Raw genomic sequence first — 23,970 nt, 5'->3', positions numbered from 1 at the left:
GAAAACAGAAACGTTTATTTAAAAAAAAAAAAAAAGAATTTCCTGAAGTGAAATGAAGTGGCATCTCTGGGAATTGACTGCTCTGGCAACCCCTGACCCTGAGGGTGGCAGTGGGTATGCGTCAGTGCGTGGCATGAGCCAGGTTGCCATGGCTGTGCTTACCTCTTCCCCTGCACGCTCGCTGCTCTGAGCCAGGGCAAGAGCAGAATTGCCTTCAGTCCTTTTAAACGTCTCTTCAGTTTCTCTGTCCCATCCAGGTCAGTGGTACCTGGGTGCAGTATTTCAGACAGGCTCTCGGACAAAAGTGTTTTCCCTAGAACCACCCCAGCTGGTGGTGTCGGGGGGGCTTATCCATAGCCCTCGTGTCGCCCCATCGCTGTCTCCCCGCAGGTGCAGCACCGTTCGGAGGGAGCTGCCAGCTTTCGGCTGTCTCTTCCCAGCTTGTTCCAGCGAGGGCACTGCCAGATTCATCAGGCTTGCAAATATCCAGTGCCTTAACAAATCTCGTTCCCTCCTAAAATCTTTCTTCTTTACGCTTTTTTAGAAATGGATTCTGTCACTCTTAATTGTTTCACAGAGGCTGATGATAATACTAAAAGCGGAGTTGTTTTTGAAATCTGAAGTACTGGTCTTAACAGGGGCCTTTTAAATTTTTTAATTATTTCAAACTCCTGCCTTTGCTGCATTTCTTTGCCCACCCAAGCTCCTGTGGTTGGCATGGTGGCATAATCACATGCTGAGATGACTAAATGCTTTGGAGTCTAAATTGAACACATCAGAGATTGGAAAGTGCCTTCCAGAGGAAGCACTGCTGGGGAGTTGGAATATCCTTGCGGCTGGCAACAAGAGGGTAGCTTCCTGCCTCTTACGGGATTGAGCTTCTTGTATGATCTGGGCTTTGTCTTCAGACCGAAGCAGAACAACACAAAAAAAAAAAAAAAAAAACCTCTGGAAGAAAAACAAAGGCTCTTTAAATAAACAGGTTGTGGTCTGTCACCTGAGACCCATACTAGCTTCTCACTTGCACTTTCCTTCCCAGGGCCTGGTGCTGGACCAGCCTTTCTGATTGATGTGGTCAACTTGTAGCTCTCGCTCCCCTGCATCCCCAGCACCCTTCAAAAAAAAAAAAAAATAGAAAAATCAGTGTTGCTGAGAACATCCTCTGATGCTGCTGTGATAGCACTGCTCACTGTGCCCAGGTCACGCATGTTTCTTTCCTGCAACCCATTTCAGGGTTGGTGTCGCTGTTGAAGCTTCAAGTTTCACCTTTTTTTTTGCAGCATGCTGCTGCTGGATGGCCAGGCCAACTTCTGCGCTAGCCAAAGTGTCAGGCAGAACTTCAGCATTTCCACTGCTGCTTTGAATGCTTTGTTGTACCAGTGGTTAGATAAACCTGCGAATACTTTTAGAAGCGGAGCAGCTGTCAAAGGGTTAAATGGCAACTATCTCCTGGGGGGCTTTGCTGCTGTGTTTCACAGGGTCCTGCGGAAGAGTTGAGCACCCAGCGCTCCCTGGGTGGGAACAGTGGGTTTTCCCTTCAGCGACATCTTGTTCTGTGCGTGAATCATGTTACTCCTTCTGTACTTCGTGCTGCAACCACAGCCTTCGAATCTCTCCTCTCCAAAGAGGCAGGATATGAAATTTGTTAATCTGGTCAGTGTTTTGAGGGGGAGGACCCCCCCCTTTTTCTTTTTCTTTTTTTTTTTTTTTAATTTTATTTGGAGGGGGAAGAGAAGGAGGGGTGGCACGGAGTAGGAGCAGTAGATGTGATTAAAGCTCCTGCCGAGCAGATCTGTGGGAGTGGAGTATCGACCTCTGAAAAATCAATGGCTGCTGCGGTAGCAGTGCTGGCTGTTTTGCAAGGTCTCCCATTGCAGGAATGTAGTAAAGCCAGCAGCACTTCCGTCTTTCTTTCTCCCTTTTTGATTTTGTACCTGCTTTCTGCCAAATGACCCGACTCACCTAGATTTACTGAGGTGGATTAGAACAGCAGCTTATTTTTGCAATCAGAGTAAAATTTCTTGTGTGACGCTGAGCCCCTCCTCCTGACAGCCTCCTTTCCAAACGCTCTTTTTCCTGCAGTGCAGCTAGAGCCAGCAGCTTCTACCAGTTTGTCTAAAGCCAGCCTGGAAGAATGAGCTTTTCAGCTCCTTTTTTGAGCTGAAACTGCACAAATCTCTCTTGCATGTTCTAGTCCCCATCTTAGGTTTGTAATTGTCAGCACTGATGCCTGAGAGGAGCTTAAACTCCTCATAAAGGCAGGGAATATGGACTCCATCTAGCAGAGGCTGAAGCCTTGATAGTGTTACCTTCCTCATACTTGTTTTACCGGGCTGGTGTTTTTTTCCTGAAGTAGTAAAAGTCTAGCACTTGTCCTTTGTTTGAGGAATCCTGGGACGAGTAAGTGGCACATAATAGAACCTGAACGTTTTTATGCATGCTTAGTTTTGTAACTGGGATCTTCGCTTTTTTCCGTGAGCATGGTGCAGAACCTGAGAACCCTATTACTGCTCAGATCAGGGTTTGAACTTCTAAGAACAAATTTGAGGGGCCAAACCCAGTCATTTCATTGTATAATTGAAACTCTTTGTTCCTTCTCATTGCTGGCCTTGCCCTATTTGAAGAGGGATAGAAGAGAAGAGGCAAGGCCTTAAACTTGAAAAGCTCTCATAAAGCACAGAAGCGCGCTGTGCAGCTCATGCTACTGCAGCAGGCATCATCCTGGGCATTCCCTGTTTCTTAACCCAGGAGAAAGTCATCTTCCCCTTGAAAACTAAAAACAAACTCTTCAGCTCCTCAGAGAGTAAAAACTGAGAGGTACGTGGCAGAGGAGGAAAGCTGTGTATGGTAAAGAAGTGTTTCGCTTGTGTTGCTACATTTTGATTATATTTGATAAGTCTTTGGTAGCTTGGAAATGTGGATGAGTATAGTTCCCACACAGGTATGAACTCAGAATCAGTAACAGGTAAGCTGACAATTCAAAAATACACGCTGTTGGTTCCTGCCACCTGCTCCTCCCCAAGACCTGACACGTACCGAATGGAACACTTGGCGAGGGTGGCCCCGATTGTGACCTTGCTCTAAGTTCCGGTGATGTTCTGGGTGTGGAGAGAGGTTGTACTGGAAACGCGTTGTGCGTGCATCCTTCCTTCTCCTCCTCCCCTTCGTCTCTTGTCCAGCCAAAACGTGTTGGAAGAATCCCATAGAGCTTGACACTGTATCCTCTACACGTTAACGACTGTAGAAGAGCAGAGTGAGCTGAACAATGTTCTTCCCCGTCCAGATCCCTTTCCCAGTCACTTACGTCTTTCTGGTGGTAAGTGCTGATGGGTTTAGACAGGATTTTAAAGCATGGCAGGTGAAGTTGAGCTGGTCGTAGGTGAGGCCTGCAGGAGTGTGGGACCTTTTCAGTGTGCCTCCGGTAAGCAGGATCAGCTGGGAGACTGAAAAACTCCCTTCTGACTGTTCAGTTGGTTGGTGAGAAAAAACTTTGGAGATTGTAGATGTTGTAGATGGAGATTACTCTATCCTAATAAGTATTAAATGGGTTTTTACTGTATCTTAAGTTGTGTTCCCCAACTCCAGCTTCTGGTTTTTACTGGGGAAGCAGTTTGAAAGAGGCAAGCTGTAAATAAAAAGGTGGTGATGGGCTGTAGGGCCCTGCCTGGGCCCCTTGTCAGATCTGGGGAAATCTCAAGTCAGCTTTACGAGGTGTCATTGTGCACCCGAAGGATATGCTAGATGGAGCACAGTGAGGTCTTCAGGCCACTTGGTGTTATGAGATGTGTTGCTCTGTGGGGCATAAGATGCAAGATTCAGTTGTCTGTACTCTAGAAGGAGGAACAAGTCTGTTTTCCCTGAAATAGCAGGGAGATTCTGGCCTGCCAGTCAGCTGTGTCGTTTCTGTGGTATAGAGGACTTTTTAGGTATGTTGGGGGTGGAAATAAAGGGGAGGGAGAGGACAAGCTTGTAATTTTAGGTGTCGGTAGTTCTTGAATGAGTGGAAAGTAAGCTGCAGAGAACGTGAAATTGGAATCAAAAGTAGGTATTTCAATTAGTCAGAAGCAATGAAGAGGCTTTTTCCCTTTCAGAAAGAATCGGGGAAATAAATTTAGCCATTGTGCTGTGGTCTTGCTTGTAAGCATCTTTATGGAAACAACTGGCCTTGCAGAATTTATAACCTCTACCACATGCTCGTCTCCAGCTCATAATTTCCTTGAGTGCTATCTAGTGATCTGATAGACGTAACGATTGTAGGCCCTGACTGCGCTCCTTCCCTCTTCCCCCACACTTTTCATATGCACTTACCTTGGGGACGGGCAGGGGAGCAGCATAGGAAGCTCGCAGGCCCCGGCGAGGAGATCGATTTACTTTCTGGTCAGTCATCCTGCTCTTCCAGATCAGTGGGGCGGGCCGGAGCTGAGCCTTGAATCTGTTCTCTGGGGTTTTGTTACCTTGATCTGAAGTATTTCTTGTTGTTTCATCTTCGTGTTTGTTTAACAAATGAGCTCGTATCAGATAGCGAAATGGTGGTTCCCCTGTTGGTATAAAAGAAACCTCGCTGTTTCCAGCACAAACTAACCGGCTCCCTTGTGCTGGTCATGCCAGGACTTGCAACCCTCTCCCGGAGATAGATGAACTCCCCTGCCCCCTCCTTTGGGTACCAGATTGTGTGATTTCAGGCGTGGTTTTGTTGTGGTGTGAAAAGAAGGTGTTAGCTGCTGAGTCCTTGTTTGTCAGCAGTACTGACAAACCCATGCTGGCATCGGTGAGGATTGGGCAACCAATCGCAGCTGGAACGGTTATCGTTTCAGGGTCCCTGTGGGCTTCCGCTATCAGGTCACATCCCAAAATAACACTGGGCAGTATTTCAAGTGAAGAAACTCAGGCTTTGGGGCTGCAGCCAGCCTGGAGTGTGAGATTCTGTGTGAAATAGTTGGAATCCCTCCAGCGTTTTTGATCTGCATGGCAGATGAGCAATAAAATGCATAAAAAACACATTGGAAACACGTGAGGAAATTCTCCAGACCCTGACGTTTCCTTCAAGTTGGCAGAGTTACTGCTGTTGAGCCTCACCTCCTGTCTCGGCTCGATTGGCTGCGCTCGCAGGAGGAGGGAAGAGGAGAGCCCTTCTCGTGGTGCTGCTGCGTCTTTCCAGGTCTCTTCCTGATGCTCTGCGGGAGGCAAATAAAACCTCGCTGGCCCTCTCCTCTTTGGACTTGGTCCAGAACCCACTGACAGCAGCAGGTCTCCATTATTGCAACGAGGTTTTCCTTTTTTTCTTTTTTTTCTTTAAGGCTTCTCTGCTGTAACTGTTGTTAAAACAGTCTGCAGAGAGGTCGAGAGATTTCCTTTCCCCCAGTTTGTGGTGCACTTGAATAAATGGGATATCAAAGTTGGAGGGTGTCCTTTAGGTCTAGTTAGAAAAACACCGTGTCTTGATGGTTGGCATCCTGAGAAAATAACTTGATAGGTGGAAAACAGCTCCTTACTGATTAGCTGCTTGCACTTAAGCATTCCAGTCTCTGCTTCTCTCCTTCCACTTGCAGGAATCACACTTCTGAGAAACTTAGTGCTGCTGGATAACACACTTAGAAAATGCTGCTGTGCTGCTGGAACATTTCTTTGCTGGGAAATGACTTTATTATCGGGATTCATAAAACTTACAAATCTGTAGAGGTGAAATTCGCTTCGTGAGTTACTTGGTTTATGTGATACTGTCCTGTATCAATTCATACATGTCCTAACATCCAAGAAAGGTTTACACGTAATTCATTTTTAACTTAAACTGATTATCTGAGTCTGATCCAAAGCCTGCAAGCTAGAAGGCTTACTTCTCATATATGTGAGGTCCGTGATGGTATGTCAGCAATGCAGAGAGGCCCTCGCTTGCATGTCTGAAGCAACCCCGTATTAACCCACTTAATTAAAACTGAATGTTTTTAAATGACTTGCAGTACTTAGGGTAAGCTTTGATGCACAGGCAAGGTCGACGACATCAGCTTCAAAGATTGTTATCTAGTTACTTAGGAGTTAATATTCAAACAGTTTTTAACGCTGCTTCATTTTATGTATCGCAGATATTTTTGGCTTGGTATTGCCAAATCATATCCTCTTATTCCGCCCGGGACATGCATGGATGTCGCTCACACCACGTAGCAGACGGTGACCTCCCCACATCCCGGAGGCAGACTCCTCCTGCCACTTGGAGAAGCGTCTCACTTAGGCTCCTGATAATGGAAGGGAACTTCCACGCTTCACCTTTCATACTTGCCCTGTGCCCGTCCTTTCATGCCCATACGCTGTCTCGGGTGTACATTTGTAATGTACTTCTGAGCCTAAAAATCTCTCACTGAAATAGCGATAGTAGCTCTGCCCCTCTGGTCCGAAGGTTTAACTGCTGACCAGCAGAACTGCTGGACTGCATGAGCTTGTGGTGGTGTGGTGAGGGTTTTAAAGCTGCAGAGGGTTTTGGCCTCCAGCTTCATTTCAGTGATGATAAAAAAAAAAAAAAAAGGTGTTTGGATGTGTTTGGTGATTTAGCCTAAAAGGACCTTAAAGGAAATGTCAGTAGCTACTAGAAACAATTTTAGGTCACGCTGAATTGACTCGTAGGTGTTCTGATCCTCTCATTGACTAGAGGGGAACCTAGATGTGTATCTTATGCCAGTAGCTGAAGTTAAATCTGATTAATCTCAGTCTTAAATAGGAATTGCAAAGGAGAGAAGAGTGTTCAGCTCTTGATTGTTTGTGTTGGTTGATGCCTTTTAGTGCAAAATGTTGGAAATTCTCTCTTTGCTCCCACTTCAGATAGTGTCTTTAGTGGGCTGTGGGGTTTGACAAAGTTTTCCAGGGAAAAAGAAAAAAAAAAAAAGCTGTGTAAATGAGCAATGCTTCTGGTGTGTTACATTAGGAAGGTAGTGAAAACTGCAAAACCTCAGAGACACTATTTTTAGGCTTTTTCTGCATTTTTTTTTAGCTTTCATTGAAATAAAACAAAGCTTTTTTTTTTTTTTTTCCCCAGGAAGATAATGCTTCATAAGTAAGCAAATGTACCTCTGAGGCTGTCGTGCAGGAAATTATCTCTCAAACAGAAGCAGTAATGGAAGGGGTGGAAGGGCATACTATGCACTAAGTCCTCCCATCAAGTGACCGGCATTTCCAGCTCAAATGTAGCATTTGCCAGCATTTTGATCCAATTCTGCTGTTAAAATGGACAAGATTGCCCTATTGCAGCAGACAAAGTGGTGCAGCTGATGCCCAGCTCTCCCCTTTGTCTTTCTGAGTGCCGGTCTCTGTCCAACAAGTGTGATGAGGTCGTTGGATATTTCCCAGGTCTTTTTTTATTCCTCCGTAACTCCAGTTTTCCCCTTCCCAAGATGCGAAGTACTGTTCTCCAGCTTAGGTGGTGGGGATGTGCTCTCAGAGCCTTCTCACACCTCACCTGGCAGACAGGTGTTACAGAGCGATAGGGCTCTTGCTTCTGGCAGCTGATAAGTTTGCGGTGTCCTGTGTCTGACTGAGGTCCTTCCACGTTGCACAGAGCTGGGAAAATGTCATCTGAACTGCTGCTAACCAAGGCATCGTCTGGTCAGTGTAAATGAGACCGAGGTGTCCAAGTTATTTTTCAGTCGGCTCAGTCTTTATGGTGTTTTAAATGAGGTTGGCTCTGTTTGTGCTGGTCAGCTGAATTCCGTTCAGGGGAGCTTGATCTAAAACGCCTTCAGGGCTCAGTCTGGAGCTCTTCTGATCCAAGGCTGATTGCTCTGGAAGACTTGCAAAGGGTGGGCAAGGGCCTGGTAAGCTTTGGTCTGCCATTTCTTCACCTGCTGCGATCCTTTGAATCTCTGGCAGAGATCTAATCCCTGGAATAGTTAAAAACAGCCTGCTCATCTTACCCTGTTGCAGACTCATTCATTTACTCCAGGCCAACCCTGAGTAGCCAACGCACCCTAGCATCAGGCAGCCAGGACAGTCGTGCACCTTGGATTTGCACGTAATTATCTTGGACGTATCACCATTTCTCAGACCTGCCAACTGAATTTTGGTGCTGTAGCTTTGCAGTCACTGTTGCGGCAGCTGGAGATTTCAATTTCCTTAGGCTTTTTGTGCTTTTCTTTTTCAGGGTGAATACATGCAGTAGGAGAGGCATTCTCTAGCCTTGCCTTCAAAAAAAAAAAAAAGCTGAACTTTAAAAGCTAGTATTGTAATTGCTAGTTTTTGCTATCTTTGAAGAAAGTGGGAACCCTGAAGAATGTTTTGTGATTTTCTTTTAAATCTCTATTTAGTTTGTTTTTATCCATCTCAAGTGAGTAGTTTCCCAGCTCATCTGAGGTTTATGAATTAATTATGGTGAAGCAGAAGTTTTCTGTCGTTCAGAGGCTGAGCCACGTTTCTCTTCCAAGTCATGATCACGTGGACCGCCTCCTCTATGTGTATTGTCGATGCATTCTTCAATTTCTTGCCTCAAAACTGAATTAAAAGAAGCAAGTAGGAGAATTAGACGGCTGTTCGGACCATCAGTGAACACTCAGCAAAACAGCTGGGGAGCTGTCAGGTTCAGAGACAGGCAGCAGGATAAGAGACATTCGTCAGTTACCTCGGTCTTCAGCAGCCTTCGTTACTGACAATAACATGAACCGAGTTCATTGATTTCAATTTGTAGTATGCCTAAGGGAGAAATGCAGTCTTTCTTGATGGTATATGAGAGAATAGCCCCACGTCTCTTTATTTTTGGCTGATCTGTTTCTCTGTGTATTGCAGGACCTGTCTGGTTCAATAGATGATCTACCCATGGGTACAGAAGGAGCCCTGAGTCCTGGAGTAAGCACATCAGGGATTTCCAGCAGCCAAGGAGAGCAGAGTAACCCAGCTCAGTCTCCTTTCTCTCCACATACCTCTCCTCACCTGCCAGGCATTAGAGGACCTTCACCATCCCCTGTTGGATCTCCAGCTAGCGTTGCTCAGTCCCGCTCTGGTCCACTTTCACCTGCTGCAGTACCAGGTAACGCTCCTTGGCACGTATTGGTCTTTGGGTGCAATCGTCTCGTGCAGCTAGAGAATGAATTAAAATGGTCAGCTGGTAGAAACTGGCCAGTGTCAGGTTTACATGGCTGTTGAGATCTTTTGATCTCTCTTTTTTTGCTTTAAAACACCTGTAACTTTTAAAGCAAAATGGGTGGGATGGCTGGCAAACCATCAGTGTTATTTTGCAGGGTTGATGTGGCTGATCTTGCTCTTCTTTTTCTTTGCTGCGGCTAACGTACCGTTCTGAAGCTGTTTGTAGTTCTGGCTTTTTAACACTCTTGCATCCTGGATTTTGTGGTGTGCAATTTTTGCGATTAACCACTCTCCTTTTTGTGGTGTAGGCAATCAGATGCCGCCCCGACCGCCTAGTGGCCAATCGGACAGTATCATGCACCCTTCCATGAACCAGTCGAGCATAGCACAAGATCGAGGTGTGTGTCTTGGGTTAAAAGATTTAATTGTACAGATTTGTTTGTACGGCTAGATGCACAACTAAAAATTACCTGGCCTGATGACATGATTTCTGTGGTGAGATAGCATTTGAAGGCTGCACCAGCTTTATCAGCTGCAAGTGTTTAGGTACCTTGCACTAAATTCAACTGTTACTGGTCCTGTGGCCTCTTAATGTTCCATCCGAGCTAGTAATTTGGCTTGGAAGGTGTTTTCTCTGGCTTTTGCAGCTCTTTTCTATGAATGCTAGTTGTCCAGGGTGTTATGACCTTAAGCTTCAAAATGCGGGATGGTCGCAACAATATTGCATGCCTTTTTCTAGTACGAGAATAAGTTTAGCGTGGAGGAAAATGTATGTAAAATTTCAGCTTTCATGGCTGAAAGTATGTAGATGTCACCCAGAGAAAACAAGCAAGCAAACAAAAAAAAAAACCCTGACAATGACAGAAAGTCCCTAGCATTTGTCAAGTCCTACTGTCTACTCCTGTGATGCCAAGTTTTTTTTTTTTTCCTGGTTAAAACGGGAAATTGAATTTGTTATCTTAGCGGATAACATTGGCACCTTAATAATAACTACTGTAAAATCTGTTTAGTCTGTTGCTGGAAGGATTTTGTTAGTGGGTCCTGTGGATTGTTTCCTAAGAACGTGCATGTCCAGTGGCATCTCTGGGTACCGTAATAATTGTCTGCTCCGCTCACTGGGTGACCAGGTTACATGCAGAGGAATCCTCAGATGCCCCAGTACAGCTCACCCCAGCCTGGCTCAGCCTTATCTCCCCGGCAGTCTTCTGGAGGACAGATGCACGCTGGCATGGGGCCATACCAGCAGAACTCCATGGGAAGCTACGGACCCCAGGGGGGGCAGTACGGACCTCAAGGTGAGGCATGGCTGGCTTCTCAAGGTGGGAACTGAGCACAGTGAAAATGAAAGGCCTCTGTCTGTTGTAACATCTTGTCTTTTGATAAATTGTTTTCATTTGTTTCCTAATGCGTGGGTAATGCAAAACAGTACGCTGCTTATGAGCTGGAAGGAACTGTACTTCATGTATCATGTTGAGATTCATGAACTACGTTGCTTTCAGTGCAAGTTGTAATTATAAATGTAGCATCTTTCCCCTGGTTTAAAAAGACGTAGGTAGTATTGTAGATGTAGAAAAGAAGAGACAGTTCTCTTTGGAGAGGAAGAAAAATGAGCATTGTATATTTTGGAAAGGGCTAAGTGAGTCTTTTACATCCTGTCCTGGGCCGTTTAGCTCACTCTGCTTAGTTGAGGTTTGGGAGAGTTTCAGACAGCTTTTGAATAGATGTTGTTACTTAGCTGTGTCAAAACACATTTTATGTGGCTTATATCCAAGTACTTTGACTTTTTGTTGAGGTGTTAACACTCCCCCTCATCTCTGTTAGTGATCTTTAAATATTTGCTGATAGAAGATTTTTATGGTGATTCATAAACTTAACTAGTTGAATGATGTTGTCTTCCCCTCTTTTTATCTCCTTAGGAGGTTATCCCAGGCAGCCAAACTACAATGCTATGTCCAATGCCAACTATCCCAGTCCAGGAATGGGAGGAAGCATGAACCCAATGGGAGCAGGGAGCCAGATGCATGGGCAGACTGGTGTGCCACCATACAGTGGGCTTCCTCCAGGGAGGATGAGCCATGCCACCATGGGGAACAGACCCTACGGACCTAACATGGCGAATATGCCGCCTCAGGTGGGGACAGGAATGTGTCCCCCACCAGGTGGCATGAATCGCAAAGCACAAGAAGCAGCTGCTGCTGCCATGCATGCTGCTGCCAACTCCATCCAGAACAGGTAAGGAATGAAATTTCCCTTTTGTCTCGATGTGTTAAATCCGTTCTCTATGTCATATCTGGATATCAAATGAAAAAAAAAAAACCAATGTTGGGGGTATAGTGAACCTATACTTACTTAAAGATTTAAGGCATTTTCATCTATCTTAACTGTTTAAAAAAAAAAAGGCGTAAAGCCTGAATAAGCAGTGTATTTTAATATGTCGTTAATGATCTGCCTAGGGAACTTTTAATATTCATTGGTGAAATCTGTTTAACTTTGAGATCCCTTAAATTGTTTTGGCTTTCTGGTCTACTTTGTTGCATGAGTGACTTAAAAGATGCTGTGTGTGTGGTAAAGCCCATAAATCTAGCAGACAGCCATCCAGCTGCATTTGTCTGAACCAAGGCATTACTTGTCCAGTGTAATGAACTTCTTCCTTTTAGGGCCTTGATGAGCTGCTGTGGGGAAAGGAGCTGGAATTCAGCACTGAACTTTGCAACTATTTTCTGTGTTGTTTGTTTTTTTTTTTTAATTGCACATTTCAGAGCAGTTGTATATGGCCTACCAGAATGTCATGAGAGCCATGAACTTGCTTATAAATTGGGTTTCCCCAACAAAGCTGTTAGATTTAGATGCGTTTGTGGTCTGACTAGGCATTGTGCTCTTTATCCTAAGTTTTTTTTTTTTCCCCACAATCTTCTGTCTGATGTTAGCTACTACTGCTAAGAGCTCAGTTTCTGAACACCAATAAAGGCATCAAAGTCTGTCCGTTTGAATAACGTGTCCGAGGGACAGTTGTATATGAGGTTTTCTGATACATGTACAATAACGCAGCTTGTGTGGATAACAAAAAGGAGAGAAAAGGCATTAAATATGGCTGGGGCACTACACCATCCATCTGTACAAATGTATTCTTACTTAAATGCGCAGGGCTGCAGTATTTGCAGATCGCTTCTTCCTTCTAAAGGTGACTTAACATCTGAAAGTTCAGTTTGAGGATGAAGATTGAGTGAAAATGTTTAGAACTGAAGTCCCTCTTTCAAAATGGGCTGCATCCCCTTTTCTTTTGAGAGTGAGGTTAAGGCTCTAGGAGTAGTTAAGCTTTTGAAGAAGCACCTGATCTTTGGTCTTCTGCTGGAGAAGTGATCTCCTGTTGTAGAAAGCTTCTTCTAGTAAACCTGTTTTGTTAGAAGGCAAGATTTTAACGGTTACTATTTGGAGTAAACGTCTGTTTCTTCTTTGCCTTTTCTAGGCCTCCTGGTTATCCCAACATGAACCAAGGGGGAATGATGGGCACTGGACCTCCTTATGGGCAGGGAATTAACAGCATGGCTGGCATGATAAATCCCCAGGGCCCACCCTATCCGATGGGTGGGAATATGGCCAACAACTCTGCAGGTAAGGCAGTGCTGACTCTTCAGCATTTCACTGACTTCATGGTACTGGATTGAAAATCAGTGTAAAAGATTCTCTTAACTTCCTAGGGATGGCAGCAAGTCCTGAAATGATGGGTCTTGCAGATGTCAAATTAACGCCTGCAACTAAAATGAACAATAAGGCAGATGGGACGCCAAAAGCAGAATCCAAGTCAAAGGTAAAATGCCGCTTTTTTGTTTGTGTGTTTTAATGACACTGTGTGTGTATCTATTAGTGAGTGTGGTTCCTGAGAGAAACCTAATTTGATTTGCCTTCTACCCTGAACAAACGTCTCAATAGCATGGTTGTCCATGTAGTATGTGATCTGGCTGCTACATGTGGCCATGATTCCTAACTAACTGTGAGTGTGGCGATTGAGTGGGATGTCCCCTTCTGGGATGTGTTATCTTTTGGAGAGTGGCATATGCTGGCATCTCCTGTTCTGTTTAAGCAAGCTGGTATGAAGTGCTGTTCTCCCCGTCCCTCTCCAGATGTCTGTCTGTTCCCATTTCGATCCCGGGCCAGTCTTGCTTTTATTAACCAGGAGGAACATGTGATTTTTGTGTTTGATGTAAGGAGGTTCAACGTGAATTGCACTTCAGGCATCATGCCCAAAGGGCTGTGCTTGAGCTGTGCCAGTGGTTCCAAGAGGTTCTTCAGGATTTATTTAAAAGGTTCAAACAGTGGAGCATCCCACTTCTGTGATTCATAAACTGTTCAGAAGTGAAGGGGAGTGTCTATTCCTTCCAGGGCTTGTGGGAGCGTTTCCTAGTCCTTTGCGAGTAATCAAGCTCGCTTGCAAAACAACTGGGTAGTTCTAGGAATTATCACCTGTCCCAGTGAAACTGTGAAAGAAGTGTAAACAGACCCGAGTTTGTTTCTGGTGTAGGCTTGGAGTCAGTTATCACCTCTCAGCTGGGAGGTGGCACGCTGAAGTGTGTTGTTTCACAAACAGACTTCTGACTAGTCTTGTATTAAAGCCAGAAGGAGGCAAGCAAGTTCTTCAAGGAGTATTTTTCTTTGCATTACTGCTACCAGTTTCAAAAGAACCACCAAAAAAAAAAAAAAAAGCCGTTTCTCAGCCCTTACTGTCCTCTGTTGCTACCTCAAGGAAAATACATGCTCTGCAAATTTAACACCTGTAACAGGAGCCTGCATGAAGGTTCAGAGGGTCTCTCCCTTCCGATCCCGTGTTCTGGTATCTGCCTTTCTGTTTATGGGAAACAAGGGCTTTGAACGCTCTTGGGCTAGAAGATGTTGGAAGCTGTAACTAAGGGTTGCTCTGTCTGCATGGCCTGCCCTGTTCAAGAATCGTCTCGTGCTAATGGGCATCCCTCCAGAACATGAAGGACATAGGTAGTGCTCTTGAGTTCAGGAATATTAATTTTACTTCCATTTGTGACATAAACTCCTTCCCAAAAGAGCCAATGTCACGTGTTAGCCCTGTGGCATCCTAATAAACATGCTGGCTGACTTAATGCTCAGGATGGTGCATCAGCATCTGTAATGCCCTTTTTAGAACAAGACTGGCTGCAGCTTCTAACTTTCAAGCTCTCTAATAGGTATCTCAGTTTTTCTGGCCCAGAGAAAATACGTGGGACTTCTGGTAGGAAGTCCTAGTCCTAGACACTAAGACAATGCAGTGGACCAGGTGTGTAGGATCTAGTGTGTGATAGTCACGCTCCGTAGCTGTAAACTTACATCCCATGCTCATGGGATACAGTGCCATATCAGACGGTCTTCCTGGATCCTGATGTGCCAGCCGTAGCACAGCGATACGGGAACTCGCATCGCATCTGGGTAGCTGGAGATTTCCGCGCTTCTGTCAGTAAATGGGGAAGGGAAGAGCGACTGTCTTTGTGGGGGATTCCTTACACACGTTTGTCAAATAGTTGCCTCTAATCTTTTATTTTTCTTTGGGGTGTGTTTGTTTTTACTCCTCTGCTGTCTTCAGCGTCAGTTTATTCTGTCATCTACTGCTTGGGTAAGAGCAGAGGCTAACCGGGGGGTAGTATTCACCATGGCACAGTGCACAGCAATGGGGAATCTCATTTGCAGGTGGCTTAGATGTTTCCTCACATAGGTATGTCTAGTGCAAATGCGCCCACAAAGGTTCTCTGAGATAGCTCTGCGTAGTCTTAGAGGCTTGGTTGGTTTCTTCAGCATTCATTAAGCTTTTTAAAGATACATATTCTGTGAATTCCCTGGGTAGCAGCTGGTTTCTTGATACCTTTGTTGAGTAATACTCATCTTCTAGACTGACGTTGATCTGAGACAAGTGTGGGTCTAATATTAAGCTATTCTCAGTATAACAGCAGAACCTTGAACCCTTACCCGGCTGGTTTTTGAACCCCCCTTGGATATAAGCTAGCTGGTTTTGTGCTGCTCAGTCCTGATATGTTTCCTTCTCCTAGAAGTCCAGTTCTTCTACTACGACCAATGAGAAGATCACCAAACTCTATGAGCTGGGTGGCGAGCCTGAGAGGAAGATCTGGGTAGATCGTTACCTGGCCTTCACTGAAGAGAAGGCCATGGGCATGACAAACCTCCCAGCGGTAGGCAGAAAACCCTTGGACCTTTACCGGCTCTACATCTCAGTGAAGGAGATTGGAGGACTGACTCAGGTGAGTGTAGAGTGACCAGAGCGGTGATGGTACCTTTGTGCTCAGAGCTTCCCGTGGTCTGGCAGTCACAAGTCAGTAGGCAACGGAGTTCTAAGTTAACTATGTAGCTAGATGTAAACCATGACTTTCAATTTAGCTGTTTCTTTTAATTTTTTTTTAAATAATGCTTATAAAACCCAGGATTCTTTAAGCGAGCCAAGTGTCTGCTCTCCCATTGTCTGGTTAAGAACAGTCTGTGGTGAGATTCAAGAGCTTTTTTTCTTAGCTTTGTCCATTGCAAAGATTGGTGACGCTGTCTTTGTCTTTGCATCTGGCTGTTAACTGACCTCGCGGCTAATTTGATTTGCTACTTGCTGTTATCCCTCCCTATTTGAAAAGTTTTCTGTAGGTGAGGAAGAGAGCGTACTAGTTTTTGGTTTTGAACACAACTGTATCTGCTGTGCTTAGCCCTTACCGAATCCTTTGTTTTAGATGGCAAGTGATGATTTCTCCCCAGAAAAATCCTTGGAAGAGCTGTAGCTGGGATTTTGAGTTTAGAGCCTCTTGTTTGGTTCTGCAGGTCAACAAAAACAAGAAATGGCGCGAGTTAGCCACAAATCTCAATGTGGGCACGTCCAGCAGTGCAGCTAGTTCTCTGAAGAAGCAGTACATCCAGTGTCTCTATGCCTTTGAGTGCAAGATCGAGCGAGGTGAAGACCCCCCTCCAGATATCTTTGCAGCTGCCGATTCAAAGAAGTCTCAGACTAAGATACAGCCTCCTTCTCCAGGTGAGTTTGGACTCTGGTTTAAGGTGTGAAATGAGTGTTTGAACCAGATCTCTAGAACTGCATGCCTGACTCCTCGTGCTGTGGGTCAGACTGGTTCCAAATTTCCACAAAGCCCCCATGTCTGTTTCTAATTGGATGTTCTGTGGATGTGCAGATTAAATACTTTTGTGATGTGGGAGCTAATGATAGTGGGAATAAGTCAAGCCTGTTGGGATAGTTTCGTTTTGTGTCTCCCACCTCTGTAGCTAAGCTTAAGAAGAAGAAAAACATACATACATACATACATATACATCTAAACTTACCAGTCCATCACAGCCTTTAAAGAATCTAAAGGAGAGAGAAGTCTGGAGTCAGATCTTCAAGGTGTTCTCTGCTTACTCTAACAGCATCCCTTGTTGTTACTGCTTAGCTTTGGGAACTTCTAGAAAAAGTTGTGCTTGTTTTGACTATGTGAGCTCTACCTTCTGGGAGTAAATGGTTGGTGTGGGTGTGCACTCATCTTCCTCATGAATTACTTTTTTCTGTCTTTAGCAGGAGACAGTGAGGACTTTCAGAGGCTTTGTGACCAGAGAGCTTTGTAAGCTTGTTATGAGTTAAATGCTCTAGAATTTAAGCCCTTTAAAAAGAACTTCTAAAAAGTTAATAATTCATTAATCCCTATGCTGTTGTTTAAATCTGATGGGGTGCTCCAGTTTCTGAATATTTAGCATACTGTTCAATTCAAATTAAAAAAAAAAAGGCTGGGCTAGCAGTGCATGCTGTACTCTTTAGTCTTTGGAAAGTCTGATCATTTGTCTCATTTGCATTGAGATCGTTGCTTGAATTGCTGCTGAACTTGCCAACCACTTATGCTTCAGTTTTCCAGCTTGTCTTATAAGTAAAACTCTCAGATGCCTTTTCTGGTCAGGAGCTTGTTCATGTAGGTGAAATAAAAACTTGGATGCTTTGAAGTTCCTGTAATGTTTGCAAAAAAAAAAAAAAATAAGCCTTTTTGGTGCTGAAGCTTGGCATCATCTTTGTCTAGCTCTTGAGGAGAGGAATAATGAACCCTTTTTTGATTGTACTGCAGTTGTCTCTCAGCCTTGTTAAGCCCTTGATTGAAAGTGTGCCTGTCCAAATACACTGTTAACAGCTGTATCTATCCTCTCAGTTACAGAGTTTTTCTTAAAAATAATAATAATAATGTCTTTCTACCAGTCAGGAAACCTGTCCCAGTGTAGATTCAGTCTTGGTGTATTCTGTAAGATAAAATTACTTTTGTGTCATTAGACTAAGCTTCTGTCTAAAGTGGTGTCTGAGTTCCACTTAAACTAGAACACGAATCCCTCCCCACTTTCTCTCCAAAACCTCTTTCTTTCCCCCTGAGATACTAGGCAGTGGAACAAAGAAGTTAAAAGCATTTGGAGTTTATTTGGAGAGGTCTGAGATGTTTAGGAAGCCACTAAAAACTTCTTCCAGCACTAGGTGCCTGTCAGAATGGATTAGATGGTGCATCCGTTTTATTTATTTATTTATTAGCTAATGTGGTGGTATGTGCAAGTCCTGAGTTTGCCTTCTAGGGCTGTGGTAGAACTGATAATCTTCAGCACATCGGCAGTAGGAATTCACGGGGTTGCTATCCCAAACTCTGCACGTTTGTGCAGCTCCGTTGGCTTAGTCCATCGTTTTGATTCCTATGTGAGGACTGTTCTCTATTTCCTTTTTGAACTGCTCTCACCGCTTACCCCAGACTCCTGCAGCTAGGAATATGCAGAAGCAGTACTGGTTGGTTGCAGTGACCCTTTCAGCCTTATCACTTAGCTCCTCTTTCGTTTTCCTTTTCTTCCTTTCTCTTGCCCCCCTGGATTAGCAGGAATGAGGACGTAGGGCACAACTCAAAGCGTTCTCCCATCCTCAGCTCCAGACTTAAGAGCCGTGGAGGAACTTTGAGTCCCGTTGGGCACAGCTGTTCCAGCGGTGTCTGAGGCCCTTTGAGCAGCATCTTCCAGACTTGCACGGGCAGAGGAGTCGCCCTTCCTGGAGGATAACTTCCCTGTTTGAAAAATAAGTGGACGGCAGTGGTGCATTCTGGAATCCCATCAGTAGGATGAGGGGCTCCGCCATCCCACACAGACATGGGTGACTCGCTTTCCTTGCAGACTTCATAACCTGTTGTCTTACGCTTTGTTTGCGCCTGTTCTATCAAAAGGAACTTTTCAGAAGTTGGTGAATGGCGGAAGTGACACGGCGTGGCTGTACACAGCCCACTTGTGGTGGCCGTAGAGGATCTGAAGGCCTTGCGGGCCACTGGTCAGGGCAGCGCTCCTAGCGACCGAGCCGCTTTCCATGCAGCCGGCGTTCACAACCCTCAGAAAACAAAAGTGTTTACAGAAAGGCCTCTGAAGTGGACTGGGGATTGCCTTGTGGGCACTCAGCATGGGTTTGCCGTGAACCATCTTGGGTTCCCGCTCGCAAACTGCAGCGTGTCCCCGGGGAGGCGTAATCAGTCTGCCGTTGGGTTTTAATTCCCAGAGCATGGAGCTGGCCCGGCTCCAACTGTGTGTAAATTTGTGAGTGGGAGGGACAGCGGGGGGTGGGGACAAACACCAAATGGCAGCGACGCGGGGAATGTCTCGGGGCCTCTTCCTGCCGATGCCAGCATTTGTAAGGCGGCGGCGCGGAGACGAGCAGCGAATTCCTGGGGGAAGCGAGCGGAACTGAACCGCTGCCGCCGAGGGAAGGAGGGCGGCGGGGAGGGCTCATGAATGAAACTCCCCGCTGGGCCTGCCTCTGCCCTTCCTTCTGCCGAGACCTCCCCGGGCTGGGAGGGAGTCGCCGAGAAGGAGGACAGGGTGCCAGGAAGGTGGGGTGTAAACAAACATGCCCTGGACGTGACCTCGGAGGATTTTAATGAATAGCTGAAATGAGTCATCAGCCAGCAGGGCTGAAGCTGAGGGATATCGGGTGCTGGGGATGGTAACTAATGGAAACATTAATTAAGAGTTCAGCTCTTGCCAGCTGCGAGGAGCGTATGAACCTGAGAGCTGCCACTGTCACAGCGAGCCAGGGGCAGAGCAGAGCTCCTGGAGCTCTGGCACAGCTGGATTACGCGCCATGGCCCCAGAGTTTTGATGAAAGCTTACCGGAGCGTAGAGCAACCCGTACGGAGTCGGGGAACTTGCTGGACAGGTTTCGGCATTCAGTGAAAGATCCGGCATCTCCGGCATTCCCTGTTCCAGGAATCCTTGGGAGTGGTGCTTGAATTCACCTGCATGAGCTAACCCCAGTCGAAGGGCAGAGCAGACAGAGGAGCCTTGTTATAGTTACAGTGACTTCAGCAGGAGTCCTGCAGTTCCCATCGCTTGCGAAGACTGTGGTACTTCCAGGAGAGGGCTCAAACCCGCCTTCCTCTGGGTAGAAAGAGAATGTGACGGTGATGGGTCAGGGGTTGTCCCCTGGCAAGAAGCAATGCGTTCCCTACCACACGGTGCACTGTAGAGCTTCAGCCTTTGAGGCTAGAGAGCTTGGGCAGCTCAGCACAGTGACACAGTGATGTTGTGTGTAAAAAGGAACGAAGTTAAGTTGTGATACGAATTAACATGTCCTCAGCTTTACATTACTGTATGGGGTTCCTCTGGGAGGTCTGGCCCACTGTGTCCTTGCAAGCATTGAACTCCTTGAAACATGGCCAAAAAAGTTCATCTGTCTCTTTCTTCAAGGACTATTCACTGTCTGTTGTAGAGGCTGTTATTCTGGGAGGTTCTGGGTTACATCTGTGGGGTGCAAAGCTGCTCACACCACATTTCTGTTCTTGCAGCGGGTTCAGGCTCGATGCAGGGGCCTCAGACACCTCAGTCCACCAGCAGCTCCATGGCAGAAGGAGGAGACTTGAAGCCACCAACTCCAGCATCTACGCCACACAGTCAGATGCCGCCTTTGCCAGGCATCAGGTACAAAACCATCACACCCTCTTGCACCATGCTGGACATAAGCTGTGACCGTGAGGTTGCTTCAGCATCACTACCACAGATGGCTGGAGCCTTAAGTACCTGTTTTGATGGGGCTCCTTGGCTTTGCTCTTTGTTAATGGCTCACAGCAACAGTGTTGTCTCTGTGTGTGAATAATCATTGCCTTTGAGACTGGGGCTGAGGATAGTATTGTAGAAGGGCAGATCTTCATGCCTCTGTTGGAGGAGCATGACCACGGATCTTCTAGGGGATCCAACAACTGAGAGGGAATGTGTGGGGAGAAGAATCTCGAAGTGCTGTGGATCTCTATAGTCCTGTGTTTCTGATGTGTTTTATTTATTTATTTATTTTTTAAATCAGGAGTAACTCGGTGGGCCTTCAGGATGCCTTTACAGATGGCAGTGATCCCACGTTCCAGAAGCGGAACTCCATGACTCCAAATCCAGGGTACCAGCCCAGCATGAATACCTCCGACATGATGGGTCGCATGTCTTATGAGCCAAATAAAGATCCTTACAGCAGTATGAGGAAAGGTGAGGAAGTCCACGTGTGCTGCTCTCCCTTTTCTCCACGAGCACTAATGATGTCTGAATCTGGCTGAATGCTGGAATGTGCTGTAGGAGCCTTCTGCTTGCCCTTCTTCCACAAAAGAAGGGATATGTGTCTCTGTTGCAGAGATTGACACGTTTATCGATCCTTCTCTCAATCTTTCAGCTCCAGGAAGCGATCCCTTCATGTCCTCAGGGCAGGGCCCCAACAGTGGTATGGGTGACCCTTACAATCGTGCTGCAGGTCCAGGAATGGGTAACATGGCCATGGGACAGCGGCCACACTATCCCTACGGAGGTCCTTACGACAGAGTGAGGTGGGTACTTTGAACCCACGGAAACCCTGACTTGCTTGACTCACGTGAAATGATTACTTCGTAATTGCTACTGTGGCTTTTCTGACCATCCTTTTCCAATTGAGGTGAATCTAAGCGGGCGCATGGTTTTCTTCTGTTTGTTTCCATGTAGGACGGAGCCTGGCATGGGACCTGAGGGCAACTTAGCAGCTGGAACTCCGCAGCCAAACATCATGCCTTCCACCCCAGAATCGGGGATGTACTCTCCCAGCCGCTACCCACAGCAGCAACAGCAGCAGCAAAGGTGTGGGGGGGGTGTTGCCACAAACAGCTCTTCCCAGTTCAAGAGCTCTGAGACTGTGAAAGTGAAGCATGTATCTGATGAGAAAAATAATGCATCTGTTTTTTCTCCAGACATGATTCCTATGGCAATCAATTCTCCACTCAAGGCACATCCTCGGGCAGCCCCTTCCCTAGCCAGCAAACTACCATGTATCAACAGCAACAGCAGGTAGGTTACCAGAAAGGATCAGAACGGGGAGTTTTATGTGTGCAAAGTGGATAAAAGGAGGGTGATGAAAACTCTTCGCTGTCTGCTTTATGAATGTGTAGGAGTTGGACAGAATTAAGAACTTCGTACAGGAGGCTTTCTTGCCAGTTTCCGAATAAGTTAAAGAAGTTTTAATTAGTGTTTCTAGTGTTGCGTTAGGGAAACAGAATGTTCTGAGAATACAGCTTGTGTAGTTCATAGATGTGCATGCTCTAGTCAGGGAACAGGAGATCGGGAAGCTTTACTGGGCTTTTCTGCTCCTCTAGAAGTGTCTGAATCCCATCCTGTTTCTGTAACACTTTTTGGTACAAGTGATGAAATGAACTTGTTTGGAATAGATCTTCCATCGTTCTGGGCAACCATTTCAGGTGGATCATTCTGTACAACCCAGGATTTTTTTCTCTTCTTTACTGAGCCTGCAGATAAAGGCTCCAGACCTGCCTGCACACCTGCAGTGCCCCACTGCTTTTTACTTGTTTTTCTCAAAACTGTCAACTTTCTTTCAGGGCAGAGTTTGAATGAATGCGTATCTCTTTCCTTAATCCTTATATATGACTTGCTGTTGGTATCAGTGCCAAGACCCATAATGTTTTCATGATAATTTTGAGCCCTCTAGTTTAGGAGAGTATAGAGAGGGCACTTGCAGAGCTGTGCTAAGAATAATTCCAACTGCTCTGCAGTTTGGCTCTACAATCAGAGCCACGGGGCTGTGAGCCAAGAGTTCGAGTTACTCTGGTACTTGTCATCTTTGAAGCCCTAGAGCTCCATCTGAAGCCAGTCATGACAGTAGAGCTTCTGAGTTGACTGTTTAACAGAGCACAGATCCTTGGAGGCAAGAGAGATCTTGGATTTTAATTTTGTCTCAGCGATTGACTGTTTTCTCCTCTTGCACTTAAAAGAAGTAGGGGGGAGAACAGTTCTTGCTCCTTTCAGTGACATGTTTTGAAATCTACAGGAAAGGAAGAAGCAGGAAGTACAACAGTTTTTAACGTATCTTGTTTGATACTTCAGCAGAATCCTGTTTTCTAAGAATTGGAGGGTCTGATAAAATTCCTGGACTTGAAAGGATACAAATACCTGTACACAGTATGGTTTGTGGTGAACGTATGGTAGAGCTGAGTCTTTTCTACAGGAAAGCCCTTTCTGTGGGCAGATTTCTGCCCCCAAGGCATCCTTGTAGAACCCACAAGGAAACTACGCAGCCAGCCACAAGGAATTGGTCTTGGCTTGTAAAACTGAAAGACTGATCCAACTCGCACTGGATATGGCTAACTAGCTACAGGACAAGTCTTGCCCTCGTACAGGCGATGCTGTGGAGCAGGTCTTCTGGCTCTGAACATTTCTACCCAGAGTTTGGGTTGCCTGTTTCTAACTAGATAATCTCACGTTGTTGATGCCTTTTATTTTCCATCTAGAATTACAAGCGACCGATGGATGGCAGCTACGGCCCGCCTGCCAAGCGGCACGAAGGGGAGATGTACAACGTCCCGTACAGCGCCGGGCAGGGGCAGACGCAGCAGCAGCTGCCTCCAGCACAGACCCAGCAGCCGAGCCAGCAGCAAACTGCGCAGCCGTCTCCCCAGCAGGACTTGTATAACCAGTATGGGAGTACATACCCTGCTGCTGACCGCCGATCTGCCGGAGGGCCACAGAACCAGTTCCCATTCCAATTTGGCAGAGACAGGGTCTCGGCTCCCCCGGGCTCCAATGCTCAGCAAAACATGCCTCCTCAGATGATGGGTGGCCCCATACAGTCTGCTCCAGAGGGCCCCCAGCAAGGCGCCATGTGGCAAGGGCGCAACGAAATAGGGTACAGCTATCCAAATCGGCAGAGCACCGGCTCTGCGCCCCAGGGGCCTGCTTATCACGGAGTGACTCGAACAGATGAAATTCTGCATTCAGAACAGAGGGTGAACCACGAGGGACCGTGGTCTTCCCACGGGAACCGGCAACCTCCTTATGGTCCCTCTGCCCCCGTGCCGCCAATGACTAGGCCCCCTCAGTCTAACTACCAGACCCCTCCTAGCATGCAGAATCACATTCCTCAGGTATCCAGCCCAGCACCTCTGCCCAGACCTCTGGAGAATCGCACTTCTCCCAGTAAATCTCCATTCCTGCACTCGGGGATGAAAATGCAGAAGGCAGGACCACCAGTCCCAGCCTCGCATATAACACCAGCAGCTGTACAGCCTCCCATGATACGACGAGACATCACCTTCCCTCCGGGATCAGTAGAAGCTACGCAACCTGTATTGAAGCAAAGGAGGCGGCTGACAGCAAAAGATATTGGTAAGAGGAAACTCCTGCTTTTCTGCTTATGCCCATCAAAGGATGGGTGCTGCCGTTACTCTCTGGTATAGCACTGCCAAACGGTAGGGCTCTGCTGGCTTTGTACGGGGTGTGCATTGCGAGTTAGTTGTGTTATCAGACATAATGTTTGTGTTCGGCATTGTCTGCAGAGAGGTTGCTTTTGCATACAGTCTGTACAACATCTTAAGCAGGCTCTGCTCTTCATGGGACCAGAAAGCAGTATCAAGTATCTCCTTT

General features: G+C 46.2%; 1 protein-coding gene and 1 long non-coding RNA gene across 4 annotated transcripts in view; one reads left to right on the top strand and one right to left on the bottom strand.

Moving 5' to 3' along the window:
* The window catches only part of ARID1A (AT-rich interaction domain 1A), a 61,047-nt gene that overhangs the window by 33,101 nt on the left and 3,976 nt on the right, over positions 1-23,970 (top strand). For 2 of the 3 annotated variants that reach the window (XM_083810516.1, XM_083810514.1), the window contains 14 exons: positions 8,764-9,004; positions 9,369-9,458; positions 10,188-10,355; positions 10,977-11,292; positions 12,527-12,672; positions 12,759-12,868; positions 15,105-15,314; positions 15,874-16,081; positions 19,878-20,010; positions 20,390-20,562; positions 20,744-20,894; positions 21,046-21,177; positions 21,288-21,384; positions 22,839-23,712. In XM_083810516.1, coding sequence (XP_083666642.1) covers positions 8,764-9,004; positions 9,369-9,458; positions 10,188-10,355; positions 10,977-11,292; positions 12,527-12,672; positions 12,759-12,868; positions 15,105-15,314; positions 15,874-16,081; positions 19,878-20,010; positions 20,390-20,562; positions 20,744-20,894; positions 21,046-21,177; positions 21,288-21,384; positions 22,839-23,712 — 3,049 coding nt within the window. The remainder of the gene's footprint in view (positions 1-8,763; positions 9,005-9,368; positions 9,459-10,187; positions 10,356-10,976; positions 11,293-12,526; positions 12,673-12,758; positions 12,869-15,104; positions 15,315-15,873; positions 16,082-19,877; positions 20,011-20,389; positions 20,563-20,743; positions 20,895-21,045; positions 21,178-21,287; positions 21,385-22,838; positions 23,713-23,970) is intronic. The other variant, XM_083810515.1, reaches the window with a different exon arrangement.
* Positions 27-8,747, bottom strand: LOC310886229. Its single transcript, XR_014575249.1, has 2 exons — positions 4,309-8,747; positions 27-3,792 (listed from the first exon to the last, which is right to left on the bottom strand). It is a non-coding gene; the product is annotated as an uncharacterized lncRNA (long non-coding RNA).

The sequence above is a fragment of the Anser anser genome, assembly GCF_964211835.1.
Source record: "Anser anser genome assembly, chromosome: 24".
NCBI lineage: Eukaryota > Metazoa > Chordata > Aves > Anseriformes > Anatidae > Anser > Anser anser.
The sequence above is the reverse complement of the archived record's forward strand: the minus strand, read 5'-3'. Positions and strand labels throughout refer to the sequence as shown.